General features: G+C 41.8%; 1 protein-coding gene across 38 annotated transcripts in view; it reads right to left on the bottom strand.

The window, feature by feature from the left end:
• Positions 1 to 3,323: 3,323 nt before the first annotated feature.
• Positions 3,324 to 26,818, bottom strand: part of LIMCH1 (LIM and calponin homology domains 1) — a 333,809-nt gene continuing 310,314 nt past the window's right edge. For 9 of the 38 annotated variants that reach the window (XM_066385047.1, XM_066385033.1, XM_066385046.1 and 6 more), the window contains 10 exons: positions 25,639 to 25,722; positions 22,205 to 22,297; positions 21,225 to 21,329; positions 19,437 to 19,564; positions 17,731 to 17,852; positions 17,337 to 17,460; positions 14,830 to 14,916; positions 12,781 to 12,889; positions 11,179 to 11,281; positions 3,324 to 6,106 (listed from right to left, as the gene is read on the bottom strand). In XM_066385047.1, the coding sequence (XP_066241144.1) occupies positions 6,081 to 6,106; positions 11,179 to 11,281; positions 12,781 to 12,889; positions 14,830 to 14,916; positions 17,337 to 17,460; positions 17,731 to 17,852; positions 19,437 to 19,564; positions 21,225 to 21,329; positions 22,205 to 22,297; positions 25,639 to 25,722 (981 nt within the window). In that variant the 3' untranslated portion in view covers positions 3,324 to 6,080. The remainder of the gene's footprint in view (positions 6,107 to 11,178; positions 11,282 to 12,780; positions 12,890 to 14,829; positions 14,917 to 17,336; positions 17,461 to 17,730; positions 17,853 to 19,436; positions 19,565 to 21,224; positions 21,330 to 22,204; positions 22,298 to 25,638; positions 25,723 to 26,818) is intronic. The other 29 variants (XM_066385039.1, XM_066385042.1, XM_066385060.1 and 26 more) reach the window with 8 other exon arrangements.

The following is a 26,818-nucleotide window of genomic DNA, read 5'->3' as shown; positions in this document are numbered from 1 at the left end:
TGTCCCTCAATGCAGAGGCAGGCCTGTGGCCGGGAGCTCAGGAGGAAGGAAGGACATGGCTCCCCGGGAGCAGACGTGGCCAATGGATTTTTTTTTTTGTATTTTTCTGAAGCTGGAAACGGGGAGAGACAGTCAGACAGACTCCTGCATGCGCCCGACCGGGATCCACCCGGCACGCCCACCAGGGGCGACGCTCTGCCCACCAGGGGGCGATGCTCTGCCCCTCCGGGACGTCGCTCTGCCGCGACCAGAGCCACTCTAGCGCCTGGGGCAGAGGCCAAGGAGCCATCCCCAGCGCCCGGGCCATCTTTGCTCCAATGGAGCCTTGGCTGCGGGAGGGGAAGAGAGAGACAGAGAGGAAGGGGGGGGGTGGAGAAGCAAATGGGCGCTTCTCCTATGTGCCCTGGCCAGGAATCGAACCCGGGTCCCCCGCACGCCAGGCCGACGCTCTACCGCTGAGCCAACCAGCCAGGGCCAGGCCAATGGGTATTAAGAGCAACGAGACATGCATTCCTCTTTGATGTTTTTCTTTCTTGCCTTGTATGTGATTTGGTTTATGCTAGTCTCAAGCCATATTTAAGTTTATTAAACTACAGTCATCTATGAGCTGATCTTTGAAGAATAAAGGAGGGTTGAGTTGTACCTACATTTGGGACTTAGAAAGAGGTAAACTTGACTGAAGAAGTCTGGGTCGGCAGTCAAGCGTGGAAGGTGGAGAACAAAACCCAGAAGATGCTGAAGGTCATCAGAAATGACTGTCGAAGGACTGACTCCCATAGTCCTGTAGGATGGGGCAGAGCAATGGAATAGGAAGTATTTGGAGATTATGGAAAAAGCTCAGTCCTGTAAGTCTTATAAACTGGGGACACTTGAAATACATACATAATACAACACATGACCACAGTTAATTCTCACAACAACATTATGTTATGTTCTATTGTTATGCCTATTATGCAGGTGAGAAAAACAAGGCAGAGGGAGGACAAACAACTTGTCCAAGGTCATAAGTAGTAAATGGTGAAGCATATGACATTAGGCATCTAGGATGCTTTCCATTTCTTTTTGGCTATCAGATAACAATGTGAGACAAGGATGCCCATTACTACCACTTACTAGACATCTTAATGCAATAAGACATGAAAATATTGACATGATTGAAAGAAATGAAATAATCCTTTCTTTGTTTTGTTTTGTAGATGATGATCAACTACATAGAAACTCTGAGAAAAGCAATAAGCGATGTATCAGAACTAATAAGAGAGTCCAGCAAAGTTTCTGGACCCAAGATTAACATAAAAATCAATAGTATTCTTATATACTAACAAAACCAATTAGAAAATTATGGCCTATACATTCAATTTTTGATCAAAAATCCCAAAGGCATTTTAGAGAAACTTTACAGCTTATTCTAAAAGTCATCTCGAAGAGTAAAAGTTCAAAAAAAATGCCCACGAGGATTTTTGTCCTTTCTGAGTCACTCAGAAGAAAGAAGGCAACTATTAAGGAGAAGCGCAAAACCCCGCCCACGGGGCTTGTAAACCAGCAATCTTTATGACAACAGGCAAATAACGCTACCTAACAGTGTTAATGAATTGTAGCAATACCTGATTAATGGCTCTTTTAGCTTCTTTCTCTTAATGACCCAAGACACTCGAAAAGCAGATACTTTGTATGGCCATTTCCTGATGTATTTGTCACGTGAAAAGACTCCCAGCAAAGCAAGTGAGTAGTAGCTGCTAGGAAAGGGAAGATGTAGCTATGGGCTGTAAACTGGTGGCCTGCGGATGAAATTAGACTTGCAGATAGAGTTTGTGGAGTTTCACAATTCTGACTGGCATTGTGTTGGAAAATGTTTTGTTGTCAACATTTAAAAAGCTGGAGATTTCATATGAAGACCATTGGTTGGAGCTAGGTTGCTGCTTCCTGCTTCAGGGAGAACTGTGATTTTTGTTTGCTGGCGTCCATACAGCTCTTTATTAGCTCCTCTGGCTCCCATTTACAAAGCCTAGCGGGTCCCTCCAGACACTTGGCTTTGGAACTCCTGACTTAGATAATGCCAAAAGAGGAGGTCTTCTGTGGTCTAGATTAGTACCCTCAGGCTTTGACCAACAGCTAGTTCAACAAATCTGAGGTAACATGTTTTTTCTTCTAATGAAGAAATTCTGTGTAGAACACATGTTGGAATAATAATCCTATACTTTGTTTTGAAATGCACTGTAGTTAAATGGACTTTTAATATTTAAATAACAAGGGATGTATTAAGTGACTCTGGTAGTTTACTAAAACCCTTTTATGAAAGATAAAGAATTCCTGCTGTTTCTATCTATAGACAACTAGCTACCTACCAAATTTGCAAAATGAAGAATATAACTTGTGGTGGCAACGAGAATATTGCGTTGCAAAGCGATGAAAACTCCCAAGGAATTTGCTTGCTATTATCACCACCTAGAAACCTGGGACAGAGTGCCAGGAAAGATACAAGTGTATTTTGGAAAGCTAATGGTGTCACATGATGCCACCATTTCACAACACTTACTCAGAGGTTCAACAATAGAGAAAAGGACCCTCAATGAAATGAACTGTATGTTTACGTGGGAGGGAACCTTGGGACAGCGCTGGGGACAGTGGCAGAACGCAGCCCTGCGGAGGGCTTGGCTTGGTGTTCTGTAGCCAGCACTGGCAGCTGCCCAGTTTGGTTGTTTCATATCATTTCCACTGGCGTCTGTCTGGTTTCTTCTGGTTTTTGTGTGTCTCATCTCAAGGTGCTTGAATCCTTCCATGGAAGGCAATTCCTTAGTGGCTCCTTGTCATCCTCTATGTCAGTGGTCCTCAACCTTTTTTGGGCCACGGACTGGTTTAATGTCAGAAAATACTTTCACGGACCAGCCTTTAGGGTGGGATGGATAAATGTATCACGTGACCGAGGCAAGCGTCAAGGGTGAGTCTTAGACGGATGTAACAGAGGGAATCTGGTCATTTTTTAAAAATAAAACATTGTTCAGACTTAAATATAAATAAAACGGAAATAATGTAAGTTATTTATTCTTTCTCTGCGGACCGGTATCAGTTCGTGGCCTGGGGGTTGGGGACCAACTGCTCTACATAACCCTGGACCAAAAGCTACACAAGAAAATTGGCTTCTCTCTTTCCTATCAGAAAAATGACCTGCCCACCTCCCCAAAAAAAAAAAAAAAAAAAAAAAAATCAATAGAATACAAAGTTGATTTGAATATTTTATTTATAAATGTACATTTACTATAAAAGCTGTTGCATTTTAGACAATTTTTAATTTTTTTTTTTTTTTTTACTATTTCTCAGAGGCATTTTAGAATAAATAGTTTAAATGAAGGTTAGTGTAACTGATATAAACACCGGCCCACCCAGAACAGTAACATCCTTTGGACGGACTCCCACGAGGTGGATCATTTCAGTTCGTTCAGTCTTATACCGTGTGTAGATAACTATAACATGTATTGCATTAATAACACTACATAGAAAGAATGAGGACATGTCATGAAAGTTTGCTAGTGAAAAACAGAATTACCCATTTTTTTCTTCAGAGAGAGAAGGGACTAGCTTTTGGAGTATAAGAAAAAAAAATCAGATATACTTCCTCAGGAACAATAAATCATTCACTTGCCTCATCTGTTTTTTAAGCAAACACATTTATATTGTAGCTCTACAGAGCAGAGCATTTTTTTTCCTGGGATCTCAAAGATTATTTGAAAAGAAATAGATCATACTCATTATGCTACATTGGAAAAAACAAGATCTAGTCTGCCCGAGCTGCCATGTAACAGACTCCAAATGAAATATAAATCAAATAGAAATAGAAACAGTTGGCAATTAGAATTTAGAAAATGTTGGAGATTATTCTGTGCTGGTGACTATTGTTCATTATGGGAAAGCACATTTTGCAGTTGGAGAATGGGCTTTATTTTTCTTGACTCGATTCTAGCTTCAATACATGTACAATGAGTCTCACTAAGAAATGTGTATAAATGGGTTTGTGAAACCAGGAGAGAATGTGCAACATTCACATAGTCCCTACATAACGGATGGAGCTCCACATGTAAAAAGTACTCTATAAAAATCTGTTATGAATGATCATATTGTACATGTTTTGTGCATTATTTCTGGTAAAGTACTCTGCTAATATCATGCAAAGTGTAAACATCACATTATCAAAATATTTAATAAAACATGCAGGTGGTTAATCAAAATATTGAACTTAATCTGTACATTTTCAAAACTTTTTCTTTTTTAATTTTTTTCTATTTTTTTTTCATTTTCCTTTTTTAAATATTTTTTTCCCTCTGTAAAATAGCAATCACCGCCGTGAGAAGTCTTGGTAACTTGGAAGTGACTTCATCTCTGTTCAATGTACTGCATCCATAATTCACCACTGTGTGCAACAGCTCCGCATTTTCTAAGGCACAATTTTTAATGAAATGATGTATAAATTTCAATCTAACAACAGCTCATCCAAATGACAAAATGGTCAAAATACCTCCAGTGGCTGAGGAAAATTTCTGCACTCACATGGAACCCGCATGCAGAGAACTGTCTAGCATGTAAATAAATAATTGCTAGTCATACTCAATAAGACACAGAAAGAAATTATTGCTTACATAACAGAAAACCATCTACTTGATCTCCTTTTCTGACTACATTAACCTATTAGGAGGATATCCATAGTCTACATTCACAACATGTCATCCTCACTTATTTGCCAGCGTTTTAAGGCAGAATAAATAGTCCCCCTTTCCCCAGTCTTAAAGAAAACAGCCTGGAGATTTAAAACATGATTCTTTTTAGTAACTGGATTCCTTTCTTGGCCAGCTGAAAATCACCACACAGGGCAAAAAATAATCAGCTCTCCACAAATGTTCCTCCTCTCTGAAGGTCTCCATGAGCAAGGTCCAGAATTCTTGAGAGTTGGTGATGTAGGAGAAGGAGGAACAGCAGATGTCCATTACAGCGGGCAGCGCATATGGGACCGGTAGATTCTTGCCGATCACACACCAGTGGCTTATCACATCGTATGTCATTTGGATTCTATTAGAATGAACTTAATCCTTTCCTTTAGACACCGGGGCTTCAGGCCTTCAAGAAGAACTTGCAGGCAAGGGTGAGCAGTGGTCTCACTTAATGGAAGACTGAGCTCAACGAGAGCTTCCATATGTCTTATACCAAGTCTTTTATTGACTATAGAGTCTGAAGAGAAACAAGCAACAAAGCCCTCCCGGCTAGCACTGACCCACCACTCCTCTGAAGATCAAACTTTCTCACATGTTTTGGTAATCACTTTGGAAATGATGACTAAAATATTTTCCTCTTGGGCAATGTCCAGAGTGTAAGTCAAGCTGATATTGCATGAGTTCTCTTTATTGGATGGACCAGACTCTATCAATAACATAACCTTCAAAGTATACAAGACCTAATACTAATGGTGCAATAATTTATTGGTATAACTTCTATCTCAAAGGTAAGTAACACAAATGTTTCAGGATTACAGTTTTTATTATCAGACTAGTGTCTTTGCATTAAAAACAAGTTATAGCTCCGAGCTATATGATGTGGTGGTTTTTAGTTTCTGAGATGCATTAATTGTATGCTCCTGTCTTAAAAGACCACATGTCTCAAATTGGCATGTCTTGCACTTTCTGCAGCTCAATTTTGTAAACACAAAGTATTTAATTTCTAGAAATACTAAAACAAAACAGGTTTATTGAATCGCTTATCTCATTAACTCCCAAAAGAAGAGAATAACATAGTTTAAACCGTAAGGCTGTTTAACCATGCTAAGTCTTCTTTTGAACTAGTCAGAATCATTACAATTCAATATTCTTTTGTATATACTGTGCAAATGCCAAAACAAAACAAAACAAAACAAAACAAAAAAACCCAGGAGAAACACAAACACTGTGCTATAAAAGAACAGATACCATCTTTTAGAATAGCCTTTCAGAAATTAGATAAATGCTGAGAAGCCCCTGAACTTGGGATTTTGTTAAACAATTGCCAGGGGACACTCTCAAGAAAGAAATGGTGAGTGATCTGGATGCTTGAAAACCACGTCACAATGTTGTGGGTTGGCCAGCACCTGTGATAAAGAAATCAGAGCAACATGTGAAGTAGTCAGTGCTTTTTGCTTCAGATGTTTAAAAACTTCCCAAAGTAGCTATGACCTCTGCCAAAGTCGGTTCCCTCTAGGGAGGAAAACTTGGCTCACCCTACTATTCAAGGTGTGATCCCAGGAGGAGCAGTGTTGGTATTAACTGGAACTTGTCAGATATGCAGACTTGTGAGCCCTGTCCCAGAATTTACCAAGGAGCCCAAGCAATTCATGTGCCCTGTAACATCTGGCTGAATCCTCTGGATTTCATCCTTTACCAAATGATCCCATCAACTTTTCCACCTTGTCTTTTTGGCAAATAAGCAAGAAAATATTCTCTCAGTCTCTTTATGTTTGGTTTTTCTAAGAATAAATACACTGCAATAGGAGGGCTTTGACATATGATCTAGAAACAAAATTGCTGGATTTAGCAATTAAAAATACAGAACACCCAGTAAAAATTGTCCTCCGAGAAACAACAAATACAATTTTGAGCAGAAGTCTACATTCCTGATGATATTTGGGAGACAGTAGTGCTCCGTCCTAAACATGCCCTACTTAAAACACACACGCACAAAAGGAACTCTTTGTTCAGCTGATATTCAAACTTAACAGGGCAAACCCCCCCCCCCCCACCACCAAAACCAAACATTAACCTGGGCATATTGTTTTTCATCTGGCAACTGTATCTAGGAAGAATGGTTCAGGTTCTGTATTTCCTGCTGAAACCTTCACAAAGTTCCTCCTTCGCTGTAGGCACTAGAGTTGTGATGAGGCAATCGCAACATTGGAAAAGACCCCGGGGATTTTGCGTTAAATGCATTTCATGCGAGTGAATGATGGAACAGACACAAAGACGCAGGCACCCAGCACCCAGGCACAAATGGCACAAGTTAAACATGTCACGGCTCCATTCGTGACAGGTAATTTGTTTTGCACTTCCATTGCCATTTACATATGAACTTAAAAACTGTTTACATTGCTTTTAGGAATTGCATTTTAATATGCTGTTATGCTATTTTTCCTGTCCAAGAGAAAAATTTCATTTAAATGTGACTAGTTACTTGAAGAAAATAGGATTATATATTCAGGTTTTATTATTCCACACAATGAAATTATTTTGTTTCGCTTAGAATGCCTATGATGTAAACCACCCCTCATATCTATCCATCTCCCCTCTTCTCAACTCAGATCAAAATCAAATAAAAAAAAAGAAAAATGATTTTTAGCTATTTCTTTCCATTCTGACTCTTTTATTGCATCTGGGGTATATTCAGCCAATTCAAGTGTATTGATACCTCTCTAGCTCATTATTATCCCCTCCACCTAGTCACTCCTTATGTATATTTCTTCCTTACGACACCAAGAAAAAAGTGAGCAGTATTCTCAGATGCGCTGGTCATTCTCCCTGTAATGTGTCAACTCAACGTTTAGCCTAACTAAAGTGATATTAACATTTATCTGGAAAACGAAACATGAGAGAAGAGTTAGGAAAATATAGAAAAAATAATTGACGTTAAGGTGGCTGTTATCACTCAATTTTAAAACATATTATGAAGCTATAGTAATTAAAACTTCAATAAGAGTAAATGGGTTAATAAAACATAAAATATTCAGAAATAAACCTAAATATCCATGTGAACTTAGTTTATGAGAACGCTGGTATTTCAAATTAGTGAGGAAAAAAGGGATTGATTATTTTTTAAGTTACATTCACACAAGTGGCTAATGGGGGTAAAAAAAAAAAGCTGGAGAGCTATCTCATTTCTTATTCCGAAATACATTCCTGGTCACAAATTTACACGTGGGAAAGAGAACAAAAACAATGTTAGGAGAACTCTCAGTTCAATTTACAACCTCGGAGTAGTGAGAGTTTTTCTATGTGGGATGCAAAACACAGGGTCCAAAAAGAAAAAAATAAAGATATGCTTAATTACCTAAATGAAAATCTTTTCTACATGAAAAAAAACCCCACAAAGTAGAAAGACTAATGATAATCACAACAAGCAGCAAATATAAAAGAAAAGAAACATTTCTTCAATTACAAAAAGTTCATATAAATCAAAAGAACAATGGGCAAAGGATAAAGAAGTACATTTCGTTTTTATTAATAGAAAAAGAGATATAAATGGTGAATAAACAGATGAAAAGATGTTCAGACTCACTTATAATTACAGGCACACACAGATCAAAGCAATGAGCTCCCCACCCCTGGCAGAGTGGAGATGTAAGAAGTGTGATGATCGGCAGAGCCGACACGGGCACAGAGAGAAAGGCTCTCCTGCACTTTGCAGGGCGAGTGCACTTTTCTGGAAGACAGGCCGGCAAGTTGGCTGAAAATGTAGAAAGCACCTGCCTTTTAGCGCAGCAGTCCCACTGCTCACAATCTACCCTGTGGAAATGCTTCAACTGTGCAACAGGACATACGTACAGGATCTTCATCGGACCGTTTAAAAAATATTAGAAAATCGGAAAGACCTGAAGTGCCCATTCATGGAGATTTTAGTATTCGATTATAGTGAGTCTATATAATGGGATTGTATGCAGCTATTTAAAAAACATTGAAAAGAATGAGGAGAAAGAACACGGTATACGGAAAAACTGCCAAGATAAATTAGTAAGCTAAAATCAGCAGGAATAAAAACTACAGACAGAACACTAAGTGATTACCTTTGTGAAATAAAAACCAACACATGTAACTGTGCGTGTGCACACCTATACACACATACATTCTGCCCCCCCCCCAAGCAATTATTAGAAAGTGGTTTACTTGGGAAATTAAATTTTTTTTTTTAAATTTGGTATCTTTCTGAACATCCCATTTGTCTACCTTTATAACATTTAAAACTTTTTCTTATTTATTATTTTGAATGTTTATAGAGGTTATCTTGGCAGAGTGATAAGACTTTTTGCCTTCTTCTTAGTTTCTTAGTATTCTAAATAAAATCCTAGTAAAATATCGCATTAAAATATAAAGTAAACTGTCTATCTCCAAATCATTTTCTTATTTTTCATATTATGAGACTGTTACTGAAACTCCACAGCTTTGTCTTCAGATTTAGAATTAAAAGCAGTTAATGTCCCTTATGTTCGTATCCACAGGTAAAAAAAAAAAAAAATTCCTGGCCTAGATCCCAAAAGCTAATTTCCAAAAGAAATGACAACGAATCATCCAACTTCTCAATTAAAATACAGATCTCAAGGAGAACAGGTCCCTGTCACCCAGAGGTGGGTTCATGTTCTCTGCCAGCACCTTCAAGCACTTTAATTGTGAAAGAAGTTCAGATTTACAGCACCTGCCAAATCTGGCCCAGCAGGCCTGCAACCTAACAGCACCCTCTTCTGGTACCGTGATTCATACTCAGCTGGGCTGAGAAAAAAGTATTTATATAATATGTATACTACAAGATAACTTTGAAAACTGAGGAAAAAATAATTCAGTTTTCACTTCTAATGTATAAAGATAAAACAAAAATTCAATAAAAATATAATTATTATATATTATACTATATATGTATTTGTGTATGCATGATATATATATATGGTATATACTATTTATACCATATTTTATATATTTAATACACAATGTAAAAATTAAAATATTATGTTTATACTATGTGTATATAAATACATACCATGTGTATATAATGGATAATATAATATATATACACATAATATAAATATATGTTTATAGCATGTGTTTATATATTATATGTACATGGTTTAATATATAATATATATTATATGTTACATGAGTATATTATGATACCTGGTATAAATATATAATATAAAAACAGAATACATAATATAAATAGTTCAGTTTGATGGTACCAACTCTAAGCTGGGACACTTCTGACTCCAAGTTAAATGTTTATCATAGATCAAAATCACCTGGGCTTGATTACATTTTTATTAAAAATGTATATATTTTTCATAATATAATCTATAGCTATAAAGCAATATAATTTCAATTTTTATTCTTGAAATCTTTAGCCTCAAAGATTTAGAGTTGCATGTTAAAAAAGCTATAAAAAATGTCATTTCATTTACTTGAAGAGATAATAAAACATTCTTGAGTTTCACACACCATTACTTTATTCCTTTTTTTTTTTTAAGAAAGAATTTTTCTGACTGATGAATTTGCATAGAAAGTCTCTGATTGTCTAGTCTATCCACCAGAAGGGCTGTATTTATGGTGGAAGGGAGGTAGGATTCAGAGGCTTTAGCCACTGACTGGTTTCAGATTTTCTAAACAGCAGCTGGGCAACAGCACCCCCTGCTGCCCCCAAAACCAACATGAACCTTCTACGGCACAGAACCAGACACTAGACCAGAGGGCAGGCTGCTCACGGAGCTCCCAGGCAGCACATACCTGCCATGCTCTGATTACCTACTAAGGTATTCTGGACAGGGACAGGGATTCACAGAGAACCAGAACACATCATTAGGCCTCTCAAGAAACTTTCTCTTTAGTTGGGAACAACAAAATATTATGTTATGAAAACTCCTGAATATAGGGCACAAAGCTCCTGAGGAGCTGGTGCTTAGTTTGATGAATAGCGGAGAGCCATTCTTTACACTTAACATCCAGCCCCCCGCCCCAATGGTGCTGATTTTCAAAAGATACACCTCAGCAAGCGAATCATGCTTTCCTGACCTTACATCTGCTTTCTACACTGCTCACAAACATTCGGGGAGATTTTATCGCTTTATATTCATTTTGAAATATCCCCGAATGTTTGTGAGCAGTGTATTTCATCAAAATCTCTACAGGAGCTCAGGCAACATCTCAGAATCAGAAGACTTGGCCCACAGTTTTTATCTGCTGGTGTATTAATGAACTGCTGGATGAAAAGAATTTGGCCACACACAAGCGGTAACTTCCAATAAGAAATACGCGGTACATACGGGGTCACTTCCCGATTGCTTCCTTTACCTAAATGCCCGAAACCTTTCCCTCAGGACAGGAGCGCCACTGATGGGCGGAGACACTTGAACTCCTCAGATGGGTCCTAGGAAAGTCATATGATTGCACTCACCCATCTCACCACAGTACTTACTTCTGGATCGCAGGTAGCAGTCATTACAGTTCAGAAGACCATTTCGAATCCTAACATCCGTCCCACTCACGGCATCTCCAAGCTGTCCTTTACAAATTCCACACTTTGGGGCAGAAAGAACAGAGTTAATGAGGTGCATAAGGAATTTCTTTATAATATTTAGTTACTATTTACATGAATTAGCACCATAATCACTTATACAAACTCCATATTTGTTGAGCAACTACTTACTATGCGTTAGATACTGCACTAAGAATTGACTTAGAGCCACAACACACTTTTAGCATTTTATGGCAACTCCTTGCATTTTACAGAGAAGGACACTAATTCGGAGGGGTTAGCTGCCTTGTTCAAGGTTGTAAAACTGGTAGGTGGTGTTGGGTCAATTCCAAAGCCTATACTGTTAACCTCTATCACATACTGTTTCTCAGTCAAGATGGAAGAACCACTTTATTTTTATTTTCTTAATTAAATTTATTGGGATTACAGGCCCTGGCTGTTTGGTTCAGTGGTAGAGCATTGGCCTGGCGTGTGGATGTCCCAGGTTCAATCCCCGGACAGGGCACACAGGAAAGGTGACCATCTGCTTCTTTATCCCCCCCCCCCACCTTTCTCTCTCCCCTTCTTGCAGCCAGGGCTCAACTGGTTTGAAAGCACTGGCCCCGGGCGCTGAGGATGGCTCCGTGGAGAATCTGCCTCAGGTCCTAAAAATAGCTCAGTTGCAAGCATGGCCCCAGATGGATAGAGCATTGGCCCCAGATAGGGGTTGCTGGGTGGAACCTGGTTGGGGAGCATATAGGAGTCTGTCTTTCTATCTACCCTTCTCTCAGTTGGAAAAGAAAAAAAAATTATTGGGATTACATTGGTTGATAAAATTATATAGGTTTCAAGTATGCAATTTTATAATATATCATCTGTATATATTATATACACAATCTGCATTGTGTGTTTACCATCCAAAGTCAGATCTCCGTCCATTACCATATATACCATATATTCCGTTACTATATACACTAGCATATCATGAGTGATAAGGACCGTGAAAGGTTCTATCAGGACCTGTCATAAAGGTGAGTGACTTAGTCTGGGTGAGCAGGGCAGCTTCTCAGAGCAAATGATAATCAATTTGGGATCACAGACATACTCATTCAGAGACCTACAGCTTTCCAACTAGCTATAACCACACCAAACTGACAGAAAATCTTCACCATTTAGTCACAAGAGTTTGAAAAGCAGCAAAGAGATCACATTCCCAATGAACCCCATGCCCTAAAGGACTCGCAAGCATCACTGTCCTCCCAGGGTAGCCTTCTCAGCCTCCTGCTAGAACAGACACTCGTTCGCAACAAAACCCGTTTTACGAAGAAGACGACGCATTGCCCAAACCTGTTGTGCTGCTTCTCACCAACATCCCAGGGGGATGCAGGGAGCAGAGAGGTTCATCCTGAAGGGTGGACTCCACATACCCATGTCTGTCCAACTTACAAGGGGCTGGCCTCACGAGCAAAGGCCATCGGGATTTCCAGGACGGGCTGCCCAGCACGAGTGATGCCAAAAGACACTCTGACGCCGAGCTTGGAGAGCAGAGCGATGGATACATACCCTGAAGCACTGGATGTGGAAATAGAGATTGAGGGTCTCGATGATCATCGCGGCGCCTTTTCCCAGAGGCAGCCCGCAGGAGGAGCACAGCTTCTTGCCGCTTATTGACCTGGGCGCAAGAGCAGACGCAGCAATGAGTGAGAGACACACACAGGGAGCCTCGTGCACAAGAAAGAGGGAGGCCCTGGCCGGTTGGCTCAGCGGTAGAGCGTGGGCCTGGCGTGCGGAGGACCCGGGTTCGATTCCTGGCCAGGGCACATAGGAGAAGCGCCCATTTACTTCTCCACCCCCCCCTCCTTCCTCTCTGTCTCTCTCTTCCCCTCCCGCAGCCGAGGCTCCATTGGAGCAAAGATGGCCCAGGCGCTGGGGATGGCTCCTTGGCCTCTGCCCCAGGCGCTGGAGTGGCTCTGGTCGCGGCAGAGCGACGCCCCGGAGGGGCAGAGCATCGCCCCCTGGTAGGCAGAGCTTCGCCCCTGGTGGGCGTGCCGGGTGGATCCCGGTCGGGCGCATGCGGGAGTCTGTCTGACTGTCTCTCCCCGTTTCCAGCTTCAGAAAAATACAAAAAAAAAAAGAAAAGAAAGAGGGAAACGTGGATTTTAACGCTGTTTACGTCACGAGTGCAATGACAATCACTGAACTGATTCTGAGCAGAAATTAAGCATTAGATATAACTTGCAAGGTAAGTGCTAGACTGAAGACAACAGGCCCCCGCTGTGGCATGCCTGCGGATGTGTGCATGTGTGTGTTCTAGGTAATTGTTACAAGAAGTTTGTGTTGTGGTTTATTTAATCACAGTGATCAAATGCTTTATATATTTATCACGTGTTCATTTAGGTCCTCAAAGATAATCACGTTTAGCTTTATTAAGGTGTCAATGTTGCTTTAAATTTTTCTATAATTGAGTCATTGGTCCACTAGGGAATTTCTTTTACCTATTAGAGAAAAAATATCTTTTTTGTTTAAAAACAGAGAAGCATTTATGATACAGCCTAACAGGTCTTCGGTAGATAGGGAATCTAATCTCTGCTTGGTCACCAAGTTCTGGGATCTGGTGCAAAGAACTCACTCTGGGTTTCCCTTTTGCCTCAAAATGAGAGGACTGCACTAGGTCATCTCTACTAGCTCTCCTGGTGTCCACACTCCGTGAGCCTATCGTCTGGGCACCTGACACCCTCTCTGCGTTGTGAGCCCCTGGAGGGCACGGGCTGCATGTAGCCCATCTGTGTACCCCGGCAGCCCCTAGCACACGCCTGCCCACACCCTGGAACCAGACCCAGCACCCCGACACCCGGTGAGGACCCTGCACGGCTGTCTTCTGAGGCGGCTTTCCCACCACAGAGATCAGACTGCAGGTGTCTACTGTCCGGAAAGCTCTGGGAATGACACAAGATATCTGGAAATATGCTGCCCTATCATTCAGAAGCCAGCAGGGTACAGAGGGACAGCGGACGCAGAAAGGAAGGCCAAAGGAGAGAGCAGGTGGCCTCGACAGACCCTGTTTGCTAGGACTGCCCTCTCACTCAGTCGTTAAATGAAATCTCTCACTCAGAGACAATCTTGGAGTACTAAAGAGTTGGTTTCTCCAGTGAATGGGAACTCAGGCAGCTTTTAAGAATATCATGGGGCCCAGTTAGTGTCCAGAAGCCATCCTTAGAGAGCCTGAGCAGGAGGGAGGGAAGGACGCTGTTCTGCGGCTCGGCCCCCCGCCCGGTTCTCTGTGAGTGCCATCGCCTCGAAGCACCGAGCCGTCCTGGAGGAGAAGGCGCCGACTGAGGAGCCCAGCGACCGTCTGGTGGATTTCATTATTAGATTGCAGCTTCCACACAATATAATTAAAGGCCTATGGCCACAGCCGCGCCCGCGTCAGACACTTGGCTGCTTCTCAGGGTGGCGGATGAATGGGGAATGTGTTCTTTTCCTCCCAGCTGTGTGTGGAAAAGAGTCCTGATGGGAAGACCCCCCAAAACCCTTTGGCAAGCACTAATTCAGGTAAAATTATGCTTTCCAGGCTCTCGTCAAGACAAAGCTGCCTCAGAAAGGCTTGCTGACCTCTTGTACCTGTTTGGTGACTGGCCAGGAGGAGTGGGAGGACAGGGGGACAAGTGTCCCGCCTGGAAGTTCTCTCGAGGGCTTTTCCTGTAACATGGTAGAGGAGCCAAAAATTATGACAAGTAAAGAGAAGCCTACAAGAAAAGACATTTTAGATAAGGGGGAAAAAAAAAAAGCTCTTCCTTGATAACCAAATAAAAGACCACAGAGTGTCCTAGAGGTAATGTTTTACAAAGGACAAAAAATAGTAATTCCATCTAGCAAAGATTATACATGCACTGGCTGCTTAATGTCAAAACCAGGCTGGCACTGTTGAACAAAAAGACAGAATAGGCCCTGGCCAGTAGGCTTAGCCAGCATTAGCCCTGTGTGTGGATGTCCCGGTTCGATTCCCAGGCGGGGCACATAGGAGAAGTGCCCATCTGCTTCTCTACCCCTCCCCCTCTCCCTTCTCTCTTTCTCTTTCTCTCCTGCAGCCATGGCTCATTGGAATAAATTGGCCCCGGGCACTGAGAATGGCTCCATGACCTCACCTCAGGCACTAAAATATCTTGGTTGTCGAGCAATGGAGCAGCGGCTCCAGATGGGCAGAGCACTGCCCCATAGGGGGCTTGCTGGGTAGATCCCAGTCAGGGCATATGTGGGAGTCTGTCTCTCTGCCTCCCTGCTTCTCACTTAAGAAATAAAACAATACAGAATATTTTTTTAATCTTTATTTTTTGCCAGGTTCTTAGCTTAGTTAAGATAGCACGCTGAGTTAGCTATAGAAATTATACTCTGGGTGGGAGGGGAGAGGTGAGTAAAGATATAGGCAAAGCTCTTACAGAGAGCCCAGAAATAAAAGGTAGAACTTAAAGGAGGTATTCTTCAGTGAGGTGGCTTCCACCCCATTAATAAATTCATTTTGAGAACATGTGATTAGGGGCAGTTTCCAAAATATTTAATAAGCGCTAAGTCATACGCATTGACAAAGCACCATGGTCTCCAGACAGAAGCTACAAGAGTGGCTTTACAGGGGCTGTTCGTGACATAAGCCTAGCCTGTGAATAGGCTGTCATCAGTTCTGGGCCCTTGCTGACAAAAGTTACTTTTATATGTAAAGAAAGGGATAGAACACAGAAAAAAGGAAAAGGAGGAAAGAGAAATGCCAGCACAGAAGTGAGAGGGCCCTAGTCGGTCTGACTTCTAACTGCTTTCAGGCCCCTGAGCCCCTGCCCACCTGACTGCCCACCTCGGGCAGAGCTTGTTTCCTCCAAAATGTTGCATTGCCATTGAATACCCCAAAGTGTGAGCACCGTTGCCGAAAGGAAACGGCGGAAAACCACTGCACTAACCAATAACAATAATGATTACTTCTCTGTGATTTTAGCTTCTATGGGTTCAGGGTGTCATCGAGGCACTTACAAAGAAAATCAAGTAGACGTAAGAAAAAAGGGGGAAGGGGTTCAAACATTGTGTGTCAGAAAAATGTAACAGAATAATAAGGTAAAAAGATAAACTTATAAGACAAAGTTATCATCATCATCATCATTACTATCATTGTCATTGTCACAACCACCACCTAATGCTGTATAGTTCTCCTTCTTTGCCTGGTGCAAAAACCTCACAGGTAGAGATCATCATTATTTCCATTATAATTATTTACATTATTTCCATGAGGAAACTGAAGCAGAGAAAATTCAACCAACTTGCTCAAAGCCCTATGCAGGCAAGTGGCAGAGTCAAAATTTGAATTCACGTGGTCTGAGTCCAGGTAGAATGACTAGTTAAAATGAATGTTCCATTTTTAAAACTGATTACAAGGAACATCTGGTCCAAATATGATCTCACTATGGAACTGTGGGTTCATTTTGAATTCCTCTACCACTTATCCAGTCAAGTACTTTGGATAAGTTACTTAATGTCCCTGAGCCTCAATTTCCTCATCTGAAAAATGAGAATAATAACCCAACTGAGAGAGTTCAATGAGTTAATTTATAAAAAAAAAAGAGGAGATATGCAAACCCTTCAACATGGTGCCCATTATATTGAAATGTTTCAAAATGTTAGGAAGGATTATTATTGTAAAAAATAACATACAAATCTTATAAAATTAGAATATTGCCTTGGGTAGCTGCTTAAGGGAGAGAATGATAAGGAGAGAGAAACATACTTTCCTTGAAAGAATATTGATCAATAGGCTCTGAGACCATTTAACTCATTTAAATAAATTAGTAATACATGCCTGAAGATTTTTTTCCAATGTTTAGATTTTTGGGTTAAAAACATTACTTTGCCTCTCTCCAATTGAAAAATTCAGATTGTATAATTTCTTGCCTGGAAGATTATCCTAAATTTCCATCAATATCTGTTACCTTGTCAATGAGATTCAATGGAGAGAAAACACAAAAATGCTGCTAACATCTTGCCATCACACACTTTTCCATTTTCCCCCTTCTTAGTCAATACGTTTTATTATTATTTTTTTTTCTAAAGGAATTCCACACCCATCTTCTTTGGTTACTTACTTCCGCCTTTCACTCGGTGACTCAATCTGATGGTTAATGCTTTTCTCCAATGGGAGGGTTTTTGGCTTCGCATCTTCTAAAGTGTTCATTGGCGGGTTTGATACCTGCTGGTTCCGGGATGGATCTGAGGCCAAAATGAAGAACATAAACTTAGTGCTCAGTAACATCGCCTTTGCTCAGTAAGTCACCTTTCTTTCAAGTGCTAGTGCCTGGTGGGGTTTCAGGGTGATTCCAGGGAGAGTCTGGGTACTTGGTGGCAGAAGTTTATTCACCGTGTTAACTAGCATCAGCTAGAAGAGAAGCTTGAAGCCAGCAGAAATCGTATCTGTCTGGATGACGACGGGGGCTGTCTCCCAGTAACTTACACATTGGAGATGGGCTTTTCCATCCTTACCCTGAGCTAGCTGTGGGTTCATCCCACAGGGTGGGGCCCCGGCTTCTGTGTCCAACTGATCGTCCTGATGGGCCCCTTTGGATACCAGGTTCTCAGCATCTGTCACGGCCCCTTGAGTAAGGCTGTTAAAGTAAGTCGATACATTTCAGAACAGAGATACAAGCAACCGAATTAAAATGACTGATCTTATCCCTTCGGGTATGTAAGTACCAATTTCAATATGAAAAGAATAAATGGGGCTAACCAAACGCTTCTTCATTCTTTTTATTTTAAACTAGGTTTAAATACTCTGAACAGCTACTCATTTTTATTACCCATCAATTTAACAAGCATAAGAAACCACCATATCTGATGTCCTTCCCATCTCTCTGTCCACAAAGCAATTCATTCTAATAATTTCAAGGGCTAACTGCTGGACTAGCCCAGATTTTCACGAGAGGACTTATTATAGAAATCACTTGGGCCACATGGTACTTGGGCAGCCTATACTAATCTACTAGCCTTTAGGTTGCTTCTGTGTGCAAAGAAAGGAGAGATGGAAGAGACTTTACAAAGTCTCTGGCAACAGTAGGGACCGTCTGGCGAGCTGGCAAAAATTCACATACAAAGCTCATCAGTGGTACACTCAAAAAGTCCTGACAAGTGGCTCTTATTTCATAAAGCTGGAAAGTCCCTTTAAACATTGCTGGGAACAGATGTGCTATTCTAAGGGCTCTGCAGATGGTGGATGAGACCTGAGTCCCTATACCGTATAACTCACCTAGTTCTCTAGGCTGATGAGCATAGGAGGGTTCTGAGAGCAAATATCCCACCAGAAGAAGTCAGCTCTCAGCCAACTCTTCAAACTGACCAGTCTTTGAAAATAACACTTAGATACCCTTCCATGTCTTCATGTCCCTCTGATGATGGTGTGTGTGTGTGTGTATGTGTGTGTGTGTGTGTGTGTGTGTGTTTGTGCAGCCTGGTACAGCATGCACACTATTCAATATCTATGTGGTATGTCAGAGCCCCAGAGACAAACACCTGTTTCATAAAGAACCTGCAGGTGGCAGAGCCTTGTAGGTTTCTGTGGGTCCCATCTATGTTAGGTGAGGGGCGGCAGCAGGAAAATCTCTATAGCCCGTGGCTACAACCAGATTCTGCTCCTGTCTGAGCTAGCTCTGAATGTGGCAGGGATTTCTGGGTGCCCTGTTCTGATATCCCATGGAAGAGACTGGAACCCATGTGTGGGGTGATGACCCACAACCAATTGATTTGTTGGTCATTTCTTATATTATCACACAGAGTAAACATGGCTTCTCACAGCTCAGAGGATACCAACGGCAAAGTGCAGGTCCCTAGTAAAGCCCCAGTGGGTGGGACCCCCAGAGCATCATTTTAACCTCTATCTCTCCAACACACCAACCATTTCAAGTGAGCGAAGTTTAGGTGTGGGGCTTTGAATTGACCACATGTTCCTTTACTGATCTATACTGTCTCCCCTTACTTAAAAAAGGTTTTGCCTATTTAAAATGAGGGCTATTTATATTCAATAGCAGAAGGATACTGACATCAGAGTTATCAGAATGTGTTCAAGCAATATGTAATGTATTACTGGAATGATCATTTCAAAGCCGAATATGATTTGCATTAGCAATGAGTATTCTTCCTGGGAGAGAACAGGCCGAGGAGGTTTGCGCACTTAGAGGGACCCTGGCATGTTATACCTGCTCATCTCCTCCAGGGGAGCACTTTCCCGAGTCCTAAGCAACAAGTCCTTGCTGTCCCCCTGGAATGGTTTCTTCTGTCTTTTCTCTTGTTCTTCTTCATGACAGTTTTCCAGGTCCGTTTTATTCTAATGGGAAAAACAGGGATAATCATTTATTTAAAAAAAATTATTTTAGAGAGTGAGGAAGGAACAGGGGTGCAGGGAGAGAGAAATACTGACTTGTTATTCCACTTCATTATGCATTCATTGGGTGATTCTTGTATGTGCCCTGACTGGAGGTCGAACTGGCTTATTAGGACAATGCTCTAACCAACTGAGCTACCCAGCCAGGGCTAACAAGGATAATCTTAAATATAACCTTTAAACCCACTGGAAAACACGAATCTCTGGCTGTGGGATAGTTGAAGCTTTTATTTTTCAATCACATTGCCTACAATTTAAAGAACAGTTGTTCAAATTAACTCAATAGTAACCAAGTTCTAACAATTTAAAATAAATGTGTAATCTGGATCTCTCTCAAAAGTTATCGTAAAAGGGAATTGGTTAAAAGACCCACCTTTCAAAATTAAATAGTCATAGAACTGCTCATTTAAGGATAAGTGGATTTTTAGTGCCCATTGGTTATGTTTTTTTAAATGCAGATTATGGACTATCTGGTGCTTGGTATGACTTCTGTCCACTACCTCCATGGCCTTATTTGGGGAATATGGAGGTAAACCAACCTTTCTGGGCTCCCTCCAGCTCTTGAAGACATGTAAATTTCGTGGGAAATTTTAAGAATGGGTTAGAAGCAACTTTAATGTATACTGGTGGAGAGCCTGCTGTTGGCATCATGCTGCTACCACCCGGTGCAAATCTATGCCTGTTGAATGAATAAATGATGGGCAGTCAGAAGTATACTGCTGCACATGGCTCACGAGTCAGGACTGTGCCAGCCAGTGCATAGAGACTTTGGTTGCCGTGTAGACACTACCATGGAGTACAATGGCCGTGTAGACACTACCATGGAGTACAGTGGCCGTGTAGACACTACCATGGAGTACAATGGCCGTGTAGACACTACCATGGAGTACAATGGCCGTGTAGACACTACCACGGAGTACAGTGGCCGTGTAGACACTACCATGGAGTACAATGGCCGTGTAGACACTACCATGGAGTACAATGGCCGTGTAGACACTACCATGGAGTACAGTGGCCGTGTAGACACTACCATAGAATACAATGGCCGTGTAGACACTACCACGGAGTACAATGGCCGTGTAGACACTACCACGGAGTACAATGGCCGTGTAGACACTACCATGGAGTACAATGGCCGTGTAGACACTACCATGGAGTACAGTGGCCGTGTAGACACTACCATGGAGTACAGTGGCCGTGTAGACACTACCATGGAGTACAGTGGCCGTGTAGACACTACCATGGAGTACAGTGGCCGTGTAGACACTACCATGGAGTACAATGGCCGTGTAGACACTACCACGGAGTACAGTGGCCGTGTAGACACTACCACGGAGTACAGTGGCCGTGTAGACACTACCATGGAGTACAGTGGCCGTGTAGACACTACCATAGAATACAATGGCCGTGTAGACACTACCATGGAGTACAGTGGCCGTGTAGACACTACCATGGAGTACAATGGCCATGTAGTAGCTGACATGATTCTAGGGAAATAGCCAGTACTGAGTGTCAACTTGTGGGAAACTTGGCCATGTGGTTTTGTATATCTATATATTTAGGTTTATTTCTTGCACAAATTGCTTTTACTCCATGATCTCACCACTGTTCCACTGCCGTCAGTCACAGAGGAGGATGTGGACAGCTGGTCTGCTGACGTGGAGGAAATAGTAAACGGGACCACAGTGTCTTCGATTATTTTGCGTTCCTAAGAGGAAGGGCGGGAATTAATGAAAGGGGGAAAAATCAAATATCGTATTTGTCGAGAAAAATTTCATTAAGGAATTTTAGAAAAAAAGACATGAGGATTATGTGCGAATAAACAGGGCGTTAAAAAAGGTCTTATTTTCTAAAAGCATGCAAATCAGATAACACTCTTTATGGGCGATGCTTCAGAAATCAGCATTTAACAGAAGAAGTCTTTACAAATTAATTAGTTCCTGAGATTCAAAAAGCCTTATTAGAAATGCTATAGGGATTGGATTATATAAAAAAATATTACTGGAGATAAAAGTCATGATAATATTAATCATAAACTCGTTTTGGATAATATACATAAAATGCAGCTCCCTTCAAATGCTCTACTGTGGTCTGGGTTGCTCATCTAAAAAAAATGAAACACACGAAACCAAATATTTCTCCCTACCATCCCTTAGCCCTGCGTTCCCTACAGGGTACTAGCATCCTAACCTGTAGTGAGTGTAGTGGTAAGGATTCACCTGGCCTTGATACCAAAATTATACTCATAAAACCAACTACTAAACATGCTTTCTCAAACAAACATACTAATAAATAAATTGATACTTTGGTATCATCTGTCTAAGATAAATCAACAATCTGACTCTTTGACTAGAGATCAGATAAAATTATTTTGTCTCCCTTGACTGTGACTCAACTATGGGGGAACTGTGGTCTTTTAGCCTCTAGAGGGTACGGCTTTCTCAAGGAGGGTGATGAGCTCTGTTGTGAGCAAAGACAGCCAGACACAGCCACAGGCACTCACAGACCACAGACACAAGAAGTACTGATAGACTTCGAGGAAATAGGACCGCAAGGTCAAATTTCTTCTTGGGAATTTCCTACCTCTTCATAGTATCTGCGTTCTTCCTCTTCCACCTCCTTTTGGGCCTTTTCCCACTCTTCCTTCAGCTTGTCCTGCTCCTTCTGGTATCTCTCCTGCGACAGAATTGCCAGAGACTGTTCTGAACTGCCCACGGCACGCGCCATCGGGACTCCCCACGCTAAACCACCCTGTACCATGTGTTGAGAGACTACTTTCTTGCTGTGACATCCTGATTCTAATCCATTCATGCAGCACAAGGGGAATACTATTTTGTGGTACTCAAACATGTCAGGAACCTAAAATCCAAGGGAGAACAGTGCAGGGTGGGCAATAGTAGGTTTACAGTTGTCCATATGGGAAATAATACAATAATTAACAAGTAATAATACAAAAATAAACTATTTTGTATACTCACAACTGTAAACCTACTTTTGCCCCACCCTGTATTTTCTACTGTTGTTTTATAGAATTGTCTTTCAGATATATGAGTAGACATCTGCTTATTGACAGAGACAAAATGGAAGGATGAAAGGATTCTACAATCTTCCTTCACTTGGGTTTTGTCCTAGGAGGCAGGCTAAACCAATAGTTTGCTTTTTACGGGGCCTTTCAGAGATGGGTTTTGTCATTCCACTGTTAGAAATATTTCTTGCTGCTGGGAGAGTTTAATAAAGGTAAAAAACAAACAAACCAATAAATAAACAAAACGTGCATTAAGGTCCAAAGTGGACAAGATGATAATTAACTGAGTAGAGGAATTACTCTTTGCTTATAGTCATTTTACCAAACTGGAATCTCCCTGGCTTAAGTAACTTCTGAATTAAGAGTAGCTTCTAAATAGCCCATTAAAAGCCTTCAATAGTCGAACTGCCATTATTGTTTCCAAAAATAACATAACACTAGTCACTACTTCTGGGGCAAAAATATATATATAAAGTAGTCTAAATAAGAACAGCTTTAGATATGTGACTGGAGCTCCTTCCTGCTGACTGGAACAAGTGGATAAATGGACACTCAAGTCTACGCCTGAAATGGGAGCTGACACCTGGGTGCCTTGGGAGTGGCATCCCTGATGTGACAGAGACAAAGGAATCACCAGGTGCACAACACAGTCAAATACTTAAGACTGATAATTGTCAACGCCATCTCTGGGGCTAACACAAGTCTGCGCTGTTATCTTCCTGGGGAAGGCTCCGATGTCCTCCTCCACATCTTGCCTGGTAACACATTATCTCAGGACAGAGGGCTCCGGGGGATTGTCTAGAGCCGGTGTTGTTAAGCATGCTCGGGCAAAACCATGGCTGGTCAACCCACGGCAGGCTGTTCATTCCAGGTAAAAATGTTGTTATTGAAACCTAATATTGTAAAGTTTTGGAGAGGGACTTCAGAGGCTTTTTAGAATAGAGGAAAAAGGGCCTCAAAATAGTCACAAAAGCTGAAAAACAAGCAAATCATTTTAGGTTTATCGGTTCTAGAAGCTCACATAACCGGCTCCCCTCACCAAGAGGATATAGGTAAGGCAGGGAGAGAAAATGTACGTCTGCATCCCTCCCTTCTTCCCCACAAATGCTGTTCCCCAAAGCCCCCAGCCCACCACGTCGCCACACTGGGTAACAGTTTGGTGGGACAGGAATAAGCCACACACTAGCAGCTGTAACCACGGTCACCTCTCAGAGTGCAACAGACAGAATGCCAGGCTGTTGTCTTTGCTCTAGAATCACTGACTCTTGACTGCTCGCCACTTAGCTGGAAAGTGGGTGCCTGAGTTCCAAGAGAACAGCAGATGCCAGGGCTGGTCTGGGGTCTCCCAGAGGACCTCCAAGTCCCAATAGCTCTGGGGCTTTGCTGAATCCACTTCTCACTAGCATTTTGATATTAAAGATTTATGTCTATGCAATTCTGGAAAGTGTGAAATTGAACTGGCAGACCTAAAGATATACTATAATTGGTTAGCTACCTAAACTGATTCTTGCTCCCCTGCCCCTGGGAATTAAGCCAAAAGAATTAGAACAAAATATATTGTATTTTTAGTGATTGATTTTAGCGAGAGAGGAAGGGAGAGAGAGAGCGAGAGCAGAGAGAGAGAGAGAGAGAGAGAGAGAGATAGGAACATGGAGCTATTCCTATAGGTGCCCTGACCCAGGATTGAACCAGCAACCTCTGAGCTTTGGAATTGTGCTCTAACCCAGTGGTCCCCAACCTTTTTTGGGCCACGGACCAGTTTAAGGTCAGAAAATATTTTCACGGACCAGCCTTCAGGGTGGGACAGATAAATGTATCACGTGACTGAGACAAATGTCAAGAGTGAGTCTTAGACGGATTTAACAGAGGGAATCTGGTCATTTTTAAAAAATAAAACATCGTTCAGACTTTATAAATAAAACAGAAAAAAATATAAGTTATTTATTCTTCCTCTGCGGACCAGTACCAAATGGCCCATGGACCGGTACTGGTCCGCGGCCCGGGGGTTGGGGACCACTGCTCTAACCAACTGAGCTATCTGGCCAGGGCACAAAAAAGATACAGTATTTTTTTTTAAAGATACAGTATTTTTAAAAAGTAAAATAAACTTGCATTAAGCATGGCTTTCTACACAGCTGCAGAAGTTAATCAAAATTAATGAGATTAAATATCCCTTTTGTTATGATTCTTTGGGGTAAAATCAGTACTATTGGGGTATAGTGAAAAGAATATGACTTTTAAGGTCAGCCAGACTTGGATTTGAAACCAGGCTCAACCCTTGTTAGCTGTGTGATCTTGGGTAATTAATTTAACTTCATTGAGCTTTAGTTTATTCAATCGCAAACTGGGGCTATTAGGACATACTTTGAAGAGTTTGATGAGAATAAATTAGATAAAATATGTTCAAACAGCAACCACAGTGCCTGGTATATCCCAAGTGCTCAGCATAGGTTAGTTTCTAACGGTTATTAGGTTACTTTTTGAAGCCCTGTTACTGCACAAAAGTGGCATGAAACAAGTAGGGACACGATACCTTCACTCCCAGAATTTTTCTAGAATTGAAAATAGCAGCTTTTACTCAAAGATGGAGCAAAAAAAATTCTCCTTAAGAAACAAGAGCCAGGCCAGGTTTTATTTCACATGTATGCTTTCAAAGGGCTTTCGACAATTCATCCGTACTGCTACTGGGACTGGGATTTGATTGGCAACTAAGGAGGTGATGAATGCCTGAGTTGGCCCTTTCTCAATATTTGCAGGCTCTTAAAATTTTTTTTAAGTGAAATGCTTTTTCCTTGTGTTCGTCAGTGTTACCTCTGGTAGGAGGAATCGGATACAGGACATTATGGTACATGGACACAAGGTGAACTAACAGACCCCTTGACTTCTGAGAAGAATTAGACTCCAAGTACTTCCTGTCCTAAAAATCTATTTACTACAGCAGAAAATAAGAGAGCGCCATCTAGAACAAGGGCAGCAAACCCAGTCGTCCTACCTGGAGCAAACGTTCCTGCTCCTGTTGCCATTTTTCCTGCCGCCTGCGCTCCTCTTCCGGGTCCCATGCCCAGCACTTAAACTGCTTAGGAAATAAAAACGTGATCAGAACTGAGCCGAGTCCTCAAGGCCCGGCCGGGGCAAGGGCCACAGTCAGCCTACGGGCTGGCACTCAGATGGACCCGCAGAAGCAGAGCCTTCGTATAGCTAGAGGTCCCCCTGGTTGGCAGCCACCACTTTTAAATCCCAGTCCCTCTTTGGTTTACTTCCAAGAGGCTGATGGGGTTCTGTGAACCTTTCTGGAGCTAATGAAAACATGAAGTAATTAGCCCCTGGCACGGGCAGCCTTTTGCTTCCTTTCTGTACGAAGTGATTTCTTAAATGTATTCACGCTCCGGAACGTAACATGCTCATTCTGCATATTGATCCTGGGTTCAACCAAATGGGAATGCTTATTTCAGCAGAACTGCACTTTGGAAGATGTGATGTTTGCTGCGTAGCAGAAATACGTAATCTTGACCCTGCTTTTCCACACCAGCCTTTCCAAAGTGGGTTATTAACTCACCACTGCCCACCAGCACTATTTGAGATCTAGGCAACGGGAAGGCTCTGCCCTGGGACCCACATAACAAACATTTAAATCCAGAGACATTTTTTGTCTTTTAAGAACTTTTTTTTTTATCTATTGATTGATATGAGAGAGAGAGAGAAAGATCATATTTTTGTTCCACTTGGTTGTGTATTTATTGGCTGATTCTTGTATGTGCCCTGACTAGGGATCAAACCCACAACCTTGGCGTATCAGGACAACGCTAACCTTAAGGAAGGTTTTGGTGAGTTTGGGAACCAAGTCAGTGAACGGAAATAATGGGAGAATCATGCACGAGACAAAGCGGGCACCCAGGCCACTGCGGGGGGCAGGGGGGATGAGAAGGTCCAGGAGGAGGAGAGAAATCACAGCTGGCTCCTGGGAGACCAGCGAAAGGGGGGCTGCTGTGTTTAAACTTGGCCTCCCCCATCACCCAGAGTAGGTGCTGAGGCAAACCAGGTTGCCGGATAACTGTCCTTCCTCCTTTCCCTCCGATGGGGTAATTTTAGGACACATTTACAACTGCTTAGGGATCTGGAAGGGAACAGTGAGTGAGGTGAGGGTGGGGGAGGTAATGAGAAAGCAGAGAGTC

This window comes from Saccopteryx leptura, chromosome 5 (assembly GCF_036850995.1).
Source record: "Saccopteryx leptura isolate mSacLep1 chromosome 5, mSacLep1_pri_phased_curated, whole genome shotgun sequence".
Lineage (NCBI taxonomy): Eukaryota > Metazoa > Chordata > Mammalia > Chiroptera > Emballonuridae > Saccopteryx > Saccopteryx leptura.
The sequence above is the reverse complement of the archived record's forward strand: the minus strand, read 5'-3'. Positions and strand labels throughout refer to the sequence as shown.